This window comes from Neophocaena asiaeorientalis, unplaced genomic scaffold, assembly GCF_003031525.2.
Source record: "Neophocaena asiaeorientalis asiaeorientalis breed wild unplaced genomic scaffold, Neophocaena_asiaeorientalis_V1.1 scaffold5, whole genome shotgun sequence".
NCBI lineage: Eukaryota > Metazoa > Chordata > Mammalia > Artiodactyla > Phocoenidae > Neophocaena > Neophocaena asiaeorientalis.
Genome location: NW_020174698.1, coordinates 8,773,121 through 8,784,470, shown reverse-complemented (window position 1 = coordinate 8,784,470; position 11,350 = coordinate 8,773,121). Strand labels below are relative to the sequence as shown.

At 45.9% G+C, this 11,350-nt stretch overlaps 1 protein-coding gene across 1 annotated transcript in view; it reads right to left on the bottom strand.

Moving 5' to 3' along the window:
• Window positions 1-7,789, bottom strand: part of MTCL3 (MTCL family member 3) — a 41,708-nt gene extending 33,919 nt beyond the window's left edge. Inside the window, exons 1-3 of the mRNA XM_024759078.1 lie at window positions 6,689-7,789; window positions 5,996-6,220; window positions 4,034-4,192 (exon numbers count right to left, since the gene is read on the bottom strand). Of these exons, the coding sequence (XP_024614846.1) occupies window positions 4,034-4,192; window positions 5,996-6,220; window positions 6,689-7,789 (1,485 nt within the window). The remainder of the gene's footprint in view (window positions 1-4,033; window positions 4,193-5,995; window positions 6,221-6,688) is intronic.
• Window positions 7,790-11,350: the final 3,561 nt, after the last annotated feature.

The following is an 11,350-nucleotide window of genomic DNA, read 5'->3' as shown; positions in this document are numbered from 1 at the left end:
TTTTTTTACTTTTTTTTTTTTTTTTTTTTTTTTTTTTGCAGTACGCGGGCCTCTCACTGTTGTGGCCTCTCCCGTTGCGGAGCACAGGCTCCAGACGCGCAGGCTCAGCGGCCATGGCTCACGGGCCTAGCTGCTCTGCCGCATGTGGGATCTTTCCCGGACCGGGGCATGAACCCATGTCCCCTGCATCGGCAGGCGGACTCTCAACCACTGCGCCACCAGGGAAGCCCCGCAATTCAGTTTTTATATTTATTTTTTTGGAGAATAACAAAATCACCATTACAAAAATCTTAATTTTAATGAAACATTTCTGATTTCTAAACTACTTTTAACTACTTTTTCTATTTCTGAACACTATGAAGGTCAACCTCTAGTGAATGATTATGGAACTTTTCTGCCAGAATATATTTCATTTTCCCTTTATTGGACCATTTAGAATCCTTCAGATATTTAACTTCTGCTTTCTCTCCCTTCTTCTCTATTTCCATTTCTTTTCCCTATCACCACTTACCTACTCAAACTGTGAATGCTATTTTAGAGCCCATTTTAAAAATAAAAGGTCACTTTAAAAGCCAACGTCCTGCATACCTGCTCCTAAATTTTTTACACTTTTATTGTTGCAGTCTCTAATTAGGGATTGGAGTTTGGCTTTTCTAAGTCCAAGGAGGATGAGAATTTCTTCTTTGGCATGAACATATACCCACACTGCCTAATGCAGCAAGAGTATCTTCCTAATTCAGAGTTAGAACCCTGATGGAGGAAACAGTTATAAGAAAAAGTGTAGAAAACAAATGGAAATGCATTTTTACAGTGATTCTCCTGAGGACGTCCCCAGATTCCAGTCATTTTTTTCTAGTAGCCAGATTATCTTGGCTTTTATTTTAAGATGGGAAAAGTCTCATCTCTCTGGCTAATGGACAGCCAGTCTACAGGAATTTCCCCCTTTCCTGGACACAGGATGAAAATCAGAAAGCTCTTATGCCATTCTTAAATCCAACTTTCCAGATATCCACTTGAAAAACATTGATATAATGCCAAATCACGAGGCATTTTTCTATCCCTTATAATCAGTGAAGTTTGTTTTTACTTGAATTTTTTTTTTTTTTTTTTTTTTTGCGGTGCGCGGGCCTCTCACCGCTGTGGCCTCCCCCGTTGCAGAGTCCGAGCTCTGGACGTGCAGGCTCAGCGGCCATGGCTCACGGGCCCAGCCGCTCCACGGCATGTGGGATCTTCCCGGACTGGGGCACGAACCCGCGTCCCCTGCAGCGGCAGGCGGACTCTCAACCACCGCGTCACCAGGGAAGCCCTGAATATTTTTAATTGGATAAACAAAGAGTATGGAAGAAGGCAAGTGAGGTCTGAATATGGAATGGAGCCTTATGGACCTGACAATGAGCTTTCTTCTTGCTTGTCCATAAGAAGGTATTTAAGAGCTATTCTTACAGGTTGAATTGTGCCACTGCTCCAATTTACATGTTGAAGTCCTAATACCAAGCAAGTACCTCAGAATGTGACCTTATTTGGAGAGAGGGTCTTTACTGAGACAATCAAGCTACAATAAAGCCATTACAGCAGGTCCTAATCTAATTTGACTGGTGTCTTACAAGAAGGGGAAATTTGGTCATAGACAGCTACGGGGAGAATGCCATGTGAGTGTGAAGATGCATATATATAAGCCAAGGAGAGAGGCCTGGAATAGATCCTTCCTTCACAGCCCTCAGAAGAAACCAACCCTGACAACACCTTGATTTTGGACTTTTAGCCTCCAGAACTGTGAGAAAATAAACTTCTATTGTTTAAGCCACTCAGTTTGTAGTACTTTCTTATGACAGCCCCACCAAATAACAGCTACCTACTTAATTTTTTCAAACTTTCAATTTTTCACAAACTTCAACTGTACATTATTACCGAAGAAACCTATCCTTATATTTATATTAATTTAATATTTGATCTCTCAACTTTAGCATAAAATCTATGCTGTTCTTTAATGGTAACGTCCTGGACTTCAAGATAAAAGTCATGATAGCTGCAAGAGGTGTGGAAATTCATTGAAAATAACACTTTATAACTGCACTGAGGCAAGTAGAAGTTAGAGGACTTTTAAGTCACCCAATTAGTTACTGGTGAAGATAGTCCCACCACTCCCAGTCGCCATGTTTTTCTGCTGTAGCACACAGCCACCCTTAGGTATTAGCTAAGAATCACATATCAGTACAATGATTTTTTTTAGGTTTTTTTTTTTTTTTTTTTTTTTTTTTTGCGGTACGCGGGCCTCTCACTGTTGTGGCCTCTCCCGTTGTGGAGCACAGGCTCCGGACGCGCAGGCTCAGCGGCCATGGCTCACGGGCCCAGCCGCTCCGCGGCATGTGGGATCCTCCCGGACCGGGGCACGAACCCGTGTCCCCTGCATCGGCAGGTGGACTCTCAACCACTGCGCCACCAGGGAAGCCCCTAGAGGACTTTTAAGTCACCCAATTAGTTACTGGTGAAGATAGTCCCACCACTCCCAGTCGCCATGTTTTTCTGCTGTAGCACACAGCCACCCTTAGGTATTAGCTAAGAATCACATATCAGTACAATGATTTTTTTTTTTTTTTTTGCGGTACGCGGGCCTCTCACTGCTGTGGCCTCTCCCGTTGCGGAGCACAGGCTCTGGACGCGCAGGCTCAGCGGCCATGGCTCGCGGGCCCAGGCACTCCGCAGCATGTGGGATCTTCCCGGACCGGGGCAGGAACCCGTGTCCCCAGCATCGGCAGGCGGACTCCCAACCACTGCGCCACCAGGGAAGCCCCAGTACAATGATTCTGCCCTAATTTGTCATGTTAAAAATGTTTAAATTCAGGATAATATAAGTAGAAACTTAGATCACAAAACAGGTTGCCCCACTGAAACAGTGTTCTACAAATTCCTGCCACACATTCTTAATTGACAACTGATATTTTCACTGTTAAACGGTAGTTATATTTTTATACCATTTCGAGATAAACACAGCAGTGGAATGTGCCAATATCTCAGTTAGTCTATGGGAAGATTAGGATTTTCATTTAAATTCTGCATATTTAAGCAGAGGAAGTGTCCAGAGGACCACGTGTGTATTTGCTAATTCTCAATAATGGTTTTCACAAGTTGCACTGTACATTTTCAGGCAGTTTTCAAGGAAGAATATTATTTCAATTCAAACTGTTACTTTTCACAAAGCTATTTCTTTCTTTTTTTTTAAACATCTTTACTGGAGTATAATTGCTCTACAATGGTGTGTTAGTTCTAATTATTTCTCGATACATCTTTCTGTTTCTTTTATTCTCGTTATTTTCTTTGATACTGATTTTGTGCTTTGAGAAGATTCAGGGGAAACATGGTAGGAATTTTCTAATAGCTGATGTGGAAGAGAACTCTGACTCTTGTACCCGAAAGGGTAGGACTGAGATGAATTTATTAAAGTTACAAGTAGATAGATTTCAACTCAAAACAAAGAAAACCTTAAACAGAGCTATGCTGTGATAAAATTGGCTGCTGGAGATGATCTTAAGGGCTAGTCACTGGTGAAGTTCTAAGTATTAGACCATTTGGGGGCTTTGTTATAAGAAGGAATCAAACAATGATCAGATTAGATTGAATGGCCTTTATGGTCTTTTTCATCCTGAAAGTCTGTGCTTCTATGAACTCAGTAGTAATCTCACAGGATTAGCACTTCCCCTCAACTAACAGAAGGCTTATTCCTTCATATTCTTGATATCCTTTGTGTTTGGTATAGCTGTGTAATTTATTTAATTAACATCCATTTAGATATCACACACGAAGCATCCGTCACAGCTCATATATGTCAAGTCAGAGGCAGGGTAGAGGTCAGAATTTCTTCTTTGCTACTTATTTATTAGTATGAAATCATGTATCTGTTACTATATTGGGTGAGAACAACAAACTGTCCTATAATCATAAAAAATTTAATTATTTTAACAGTCATATTAGTCTTTGGTATGCTCTTTGAAGAGCTAAATATATATAGCACGCCATGAGATAACTGATTACTAACCTCCTTCATTTTTTCCAGTTCATTCTGCAGAGCTTGCTTTGCTATCTCAACTTCTATAAGCTGTTGCCTCAGTTTCTCATTTTCATCTTCTGTTGTTGTTCGCTTTTCTTCCACATTTTCCAATTCATGGTGAAGTCTCACAGATACATCCTTTGCTACCTAAATTTAAGTGTTTTTAACAATAAACTGTAATTAAAGACAATACAACAAATGGGCTTAAGTTATATTAAAAGTACTAGAACCAATATGTATATAGTGTCTACCATATGCCAGACATCATTCCAGATGCATTACATATAAGCCATTTCACATACATAAACCATTTAACTCTCTCAACAATCCCATGAAATAGATCCTATTATTATTCCTGTTTTATAGATGAGGAAAACTGAGTCTCATGGAGGTAAAGTAATACGCTCAAGGTGACACAGCTAACAAGTGGCCAGGTAGTCTGGCTCTCCACTCTGTTCCCTTAATGTCTACAAGACATCATGGTTATAAATGTTCAATTGTGTTTTATCACGTGTAGAGATTTCACAAGTCTCTAATTCCACAACAAAACTATGAGGTAGATGCCTCCATTATCACTTATTTTAAAGACTAGAAAATAAAATATTCCCAGGTAGGGTCTGGGGCTTGAATTTTGATCCTAACATTCCAGGTGCTTAGTTTTAAGAAATATTTTAGTCTTTGAGACTTTTGTTTGTTTGTTTAAATTAGTGTGTGCATTTTTGCCTCCTGTTTTAAGATTACCTCAGAAATTTTAGGGTTTGGAAGAAAAGTGGGGCAGTCTGGTGCTGTAGCTCAGGATACAGGCTGTGGTTTTGGACTGAGTGGGGAGCCAGCCTGACCAACTACTAGCCAAGTTCCAGGGCTAGGGGCTGGGCACTTAACTTTCGTAAAAGGTTCATTGTGGGCACCTGTAAAATGATGCTATTTATAATCCCTTCCTTACAGGTTTTTCTCCTTGAGAACTAAATGAAATAATAATATGAGTAACAATGGTTGCCACAGTGCCTGGTGCCTAGTCAACACTTGACAAATGTCAGAAAAAGGAAAAAAAGAAATGATACAACGGCTTTCATAAAATGTTTTCCCATGGCTTTCTTTTAAAAAAAATACAAGATAATTACACTCGGCTTTTAAATCTTCATGAAATTAATACAATTAAAATTATATTTCTTTTGCTGTCCCAGACCATGAAGATAACATCTGATTTGCGTTGTCAGTGAATCTGCCTACAGTAAAACCGAACGAACAGACCACACCTACCTAAAAAACGCACTTCAAAGTTGAAATTTCTCCACTGGGGGAGACTCTGAAGAAGCAACCTCCCTAAGAACATGGTTCTTTCATTTAGCGCACTCTCCCTTTACTTTTCCAAAAGGGACCACAAGCTGGACAGTCTTCCTTTCTGGGAGTTATCTAAGTGGTAATTACAGAAAGGAAGGAGTTCTGGAAGAAGGCGTTGGGGACGGGGGTGGCTTTCAGAGAGAAATCTTAACTCTAATATCTTCCCAGTGCTGTTCCTATTCTGGGCTTCAACTCCACTGAAGGAGTCTTCACCGCGCTGCTCCAGAGGGCCTGACTCCATCTGGCCTGCGCTTGGAGGACAGTCTCTGGAAGTCAGATCAAGGCCTGCGCTCGGCCACGCCGTTTCCGCCGCGGAAGGAGGCGCCCTCCTCCCACCACCTCTGTAATCGTCACCGTGGCTCCCAGGGCAGCCCGCAGAGCTCGCTCTCTGCAAGACCCTCCCCCCACACAGGGCTCTTCAGACCCACCTGTCCGTTTTTCCTCTTCCCTTTCCGGGACCTTGACATTCTGTGATTGGCGCTGCGAAACTCCGTGCCCCTAGAGCTCTTTGCCAATCACCACTGAAGGCCTTTCAACGCAAAGCGCCCGTGACCTGAGTCCCCACCCACGGCCCCTGCCGCGCGCCCCCCAGGCCCCGGCGCCGCAGACCTTGAGGTCCTGCTCCAGGCTGCGCAACAGCTCCCCGTCGATCTCCCCGGTCTGCGCGTAGCGGAGCCTTTTGCGCTCGGCTTTGCGGAGGCGGTACTGCAGGATCCGGCAGTTTTTGTTGGCTCTCTCCAACTCGTGGCGCATTTCCTGCAGTTGGCAGGCATCCTCCTCGAAGAAAGTGTCCCTCATCTCGTCCATCTCGGTCCTCAGTTCATCGATCTCGTTCTGAGGCGGTGACAGGCCGCGGGTCAAAATTAGCTTCGCCTCCCACCCCTCGGACATACACCGTCTACACCCCATCCCAGCTCCAAATTCTCAGCTTTACTGCTCCCTCTCCATGAGACAGGAATGACCCGGAGCTGAATGAACAAGAAGAAACTAGAAAAAACGGGCTCTCTTTAGGCCTTCCCTCGCTCTCCTACTCCAGCTCTGTCCGTGAAAAAGTGAGCCAAACCATAATAATCGGAGAAACGAAGGCCCAGATTTGGATCTAAATAAAAACCTAACGCTGCTGATCGCAAAGCCCTTTTAGATCCGGAAAGGGCCTAGGGACCCCCTCCCCTCATTTCCTGTTCCCCTCCCTCTTGAAGGCTCCCTAACAGGTTAGCAGCCTCTCACTCCCGCCAGGACACGCCCTAATGCTCCGAGGCCCACACCTCCCCTCCTCCAACCCATCCCCCACACCCTCCTCACCTTGAGAGTCTCATTTTCCTCCCGCAGCTTCTCCATCTCCTCCTGCATTTCCTCCTGCTCCTGGAGCTGCTGCGGGTGCGGCTGCGACGAAGGGGGCGCCGCTGCCTGCATGCCGCCGCCGCCGCTCGCGCTGCCCTCTGCGCCCTGTTGGGGGCCCTCTGCTGCCGCCGCCATTGGGGAGGTGGGAGGGACTGCGAGGGGCTCACAAATGGCAGGGGCGCCAGCGACCGGAGAGCTGCGATTGCTGCCGCCGCCGCCGTTCTTACTGTGCATCTGAGCCGCGGCGGCCGCCGCCGCCGCCCGCTCTTTCTTGAGATGGAACTGGATGAGCTCAGACTGCAGACATCCTTCCTTCCAGTAGCTCCCTCCGCCACCGCTGCCAGGCCCCACAACGCCAATCCCAGAGTTTCTGCTGCCAGAGCCTGGGGTTTTGCCCGCAGAGGAGGTGGATGGCGAGGGGGAGGCCCCCTCCGCGCCGCTGCCGCCCCTCGGCTGAGCGCGTACGCTTTTCCCTCGCCAGCCCCTGGGCGGCGGCGGCGGCTGCGGAGCGCCCCCCTCCCTTTCCCCAGAGCCGCTGCCGGCTCCTCCTCCTTCCCCACCCCCTCCTCCTCCTTCTCCGAGAGGAGGGGGTTCCCCGAGTTTAGAGGACGCGGGCTCTAGCTCCCGGGGCGGCTCCTCCGACGCGCCAGGCCTCCTGACACCCACCGGGGCCAGGGTCGCCACGGGGGCCACTTCAGCACCAGCCAAGGACTGGACAGCTCCCGGCGCGGCCCCTTTGGGCGCCAGGGGCGCGGCCTTCTCCGCCCCTCCTCCGCTTCCTCGGGCGCTGGCCGGAGGCGCCGTGCGGCTCCCGGTCTTGTTGCCCTGCTGCTGCTGCAGCTGCTGCTGTCGAATAGAATTGAGTTTAGTACCAGCCCCTACCGGGGACCGGGTGGCCGCGGTGGTCTGTCGGACCGAATTGTCTCTCGGTCTAGCGGGTGACTGAGCACGCTGCTGCTTTCTGCTGCTGCCCTCCGGGTGCAAGCGAGCCTCAGTGGCAGCTGTGGCGGCAGAAGCTGCGGCTGTGGCAGGGGCAGCGCCCCCCGTCGGTGGCTGACTCATTGCGGTCTAGGAAGAATCTATCAGAGGCGATTTACAATAGTCTTATCACCAGATCACTCTCTTCCCTCCTCACAGCCAGCAACCTTCCTTTCTAATCTGGGACAGAAACAAAAGAAGGAAAGCACACAGCGTGTCTGCATTGTTACAGAGCAAAGAGTGATTTTCCGTAACAAGAGAAGCCCTAGAAAATGAGGTTTGGACGGCGCTTAATAGAAGACTAGAGTTTAGAACTAGGATGTAGAACTGTCAATTCTCATTTTGCCCAGGGAGGCGCTATCTCCATCTCACGCCACCTCAGTAAAATGAAGATCTGAAAGCCGCTGAACCTCCCATTCTCACGGTAGCAGGTTATGGCAAGGATGGAATCAGAAAGGAATTGATGGGAAGGGAGTTTTTTGTTTGTTTGTTTGTTTAAGAAGATAAGGTCAAGAAGCTTCAGAAGGAGAAGAAGTCCAAAGGTTAGAACTGTCAATACCCTGATTTTTCAGCTTTGGTTTCCTCACTATCAAATCTGCGTTTCAAAGCCTAATTTCATGGAGAAAGTTTTAATTGATATTCCCAAGTGTCAATTAGATGAAAAGGGTTATGAAAGGGTTTTTCTTAGAGAACACTTGTTACGGATAAATGATACTTTTCTCAAACAGCTCTAGCCCTTAATGTTGCATTTTGTGAGAGAAATACACCCAATTTCCTTTAGACTAGAACTAAAAGAAAATATAAATAATGAATGACTTTAAGCCAACTTCAGTTTCAAGAAAATATGGCATTAAAAATCATCTATGTGGTTTAGTCATTAGCAGCGCTGAAGGGATTTTTCTTTTTCTTTTAATTTATTTATTTTTTAGTTTTGAGAAATAAATTAAAAATCATTTGGAAAAATTTATTGGTGGCTCTGCACAATTTCTTAAATTACAGGTGATAACTTTTTCTACACTTATCTAAATTTCAATGTTCTTGTGAATTGCTTTAGTTTTAAGTGTAATTGCTAAACAAAGTATTTTCATTATTAAGCACCTTCTCAGATGGTACATAACAGGCAAAGGTGTACTTTTAAAGTGCCCAGTCCTTTCCATGAAGCCAAATGCTAAGACAGAATGACCCTGCACCCAAGAAGGCTGGTGCATCCTCACTCACGGTGGTAAGATCAACTTCTGTTTTGTATTTTTTCCAAGATAAATCCATCACTGGCTTTTAAAATCTGGAAAATAGCAACTCAAAACCCACTGCCTCCTGGTTTTTTCTCCCTAGTGATCCAGCTGCTTAGTCAGCTAGTCAGTTAGGTGCGTTTTCCTTAGAAATATAATTTCTCTCTAAAGGGCATGACTGAAAAGGGCATGACTAGGCAGAAAGTTCTGCTTTAAAAAAAATCCTCCTATTAGGGGAGGAGATACTTGCTAGTTACTTTACTAGCATTCGTCCTGTTATTGTCTAAGTATCATAGCTTAGTCAATGTGTAGTAATCCCTCATTTTATAAAGAAATATTACTGGAAGGCTCCTCCACCTCCCTTTCTCTTTCTGGGATCTCCTTCCAACTCAATTTGGAAAATAACAGTGAACAAAGAAGACATGGGGAGGGAGAGGGAGGAGTCATCCATCAACTTATTTTCTACATGTTCTCCCAGAGCAACATGCTCCTAGAATATCTGGTCTAGTTCACTAGCAGGTCACACTAACCGGGATCACCCAAATAAGTCATATTGCCAATGCAAACTTATTTTTGTTTTGAATTAGGCAAAACCACTCTGAAGCTGAGAGCCACCAGAGAACGTTTAATTCGGCCCCCATACAGCTCTACCGCAGGAGAAAGCTCGAGTTCCAGGAACTCGGCTCCCACAATCAAAGGTACCTGGCTGCTGTCACGTGGTTCTCACAAAGTACCAGGATGCTGTGTCTCTTTGAGGCTTCTCCTATAAAATTCGCCAACCCAGCAACCCCAGCACGGCCTAAACCAACAATTCTAATCTCAAGTTTTATCTGCCCACTCACCCTCCCCATCCCTTTAGAAAATCCAGAACTGCTCACTTCTTGGCAGAGGCGATGTTTTGAGGCTGGAGCAAATCAACAGCGCTTTCCTTCTGATCTTCCGGGGACCTCAGGGTTCTTACTGTGTCTTTTCGGAGACGAGGAGAGTTTAACTTCGTAGTTTTATATATGCGACTATCTGGCTGAGCACTTTTGACTTTGGACCGGCTCGCCCCAGTTCCACACCCACTCTGTTTCTCCAAACAATGGCGTTAACGTGGAGACTCAACGGCCGGAAGAGCGGATTACTCCTTGGCGGCCCGCGGCTGGGCTGGAGCTGCGGCTCTGAGCAGGCGAACACGCAAGGTACCAAGCCGTGCCAGACGCTCCCCGGGAAGTGCACTGATATTCGTGAGCTGGCCTCACCGGACTGGGCAGGGGAGGGGGCGGGATTGCAAGGGAGGACTGCGTAGAAGTAACCAAAGAGAGGCTACTTTCAAAAGGGAAGAGAAGGCGGCGGAGTGCAGAGGCGGAGGGGCGGGCGGCAAGAAGACAAAAAGGCCAGAGCCACGCCCGCGATGGAAGACCGGTAGCCAAGCTCACAGTCCTCGCTGCACTCGCATACCCCTTACTCGGCGGAAGATTCCCAAACCGCTCGAAATCGGATGCACTGGCTTTCCTCAAAGCTTTGTCCTGGACCGCGTCAATTGCCATCAATTATTTACTTGAGCTTTTCGCAGGGAGGCGGATTCCAACAGCCTTCCGGGCTTGACTGACGTCTCCTGATGCAGCGGCAAGGCGCTGGCGGGCGGCTGCTGGGAGTTCTCTTTGTTCGCTCCCTTTAATTCTCAGTCGAGCTCTCCACGCGGTGCGCCTTCCCCACCCCCAGCCAAGGCGGAGTCTTCAGACGTCTTTTCCACGGGTAGATAATGGTTGCCAGACCAACGGTCCCACAGACAAAGGGTTCTTGTCATGCCACGACTAATTTGGTACAAACCGAATAAATACCGGTTTACAGCGATCCTTTACAGATGGGTTTGCCTTCGGTACATTTTCTTCTCTCCTTTATTAAGTTCCAGTTTCCACTGTGAATACAAGGAACAATTACCAGGATCCATAATCTTTATAGTAGTGCATGCGGGTAACAGGAATCATCTAATGTATTTATTATAAGATAGGCATTTAAAGGAAATTCAGGGGGAAAAGGGAATTCAGAATATGTGCCTTTACGATGTACAAGAATCCATAATACTTCACAGTAATAGTATTTTTAAATGACCGGAAAATTCTCTTTTCCCTTCTAGTTTTGTTTATTTTTATTTTTTGGTGGTGATGGGACGGGGGAGTGGTGTGGAGGAAAGTATGAAGTTCTTCTTACCTTTAAGAATTCCTTGGTGAACTTGAAGACAAGAATGAAAATAAACACTGTTTTAGAAAGGGTATTTTATTTATTTTAAATTTCTCTTACATTAATATTGTGGTTTTGTATGTAAAATGAGGTCAATGTCTTGAATAATTTTTTATATTAATATGAATTTTAGTGTAACAGATTTTATTTTCCAAGTGTAATATCTTGCATTAAAAATGAAATAACACAA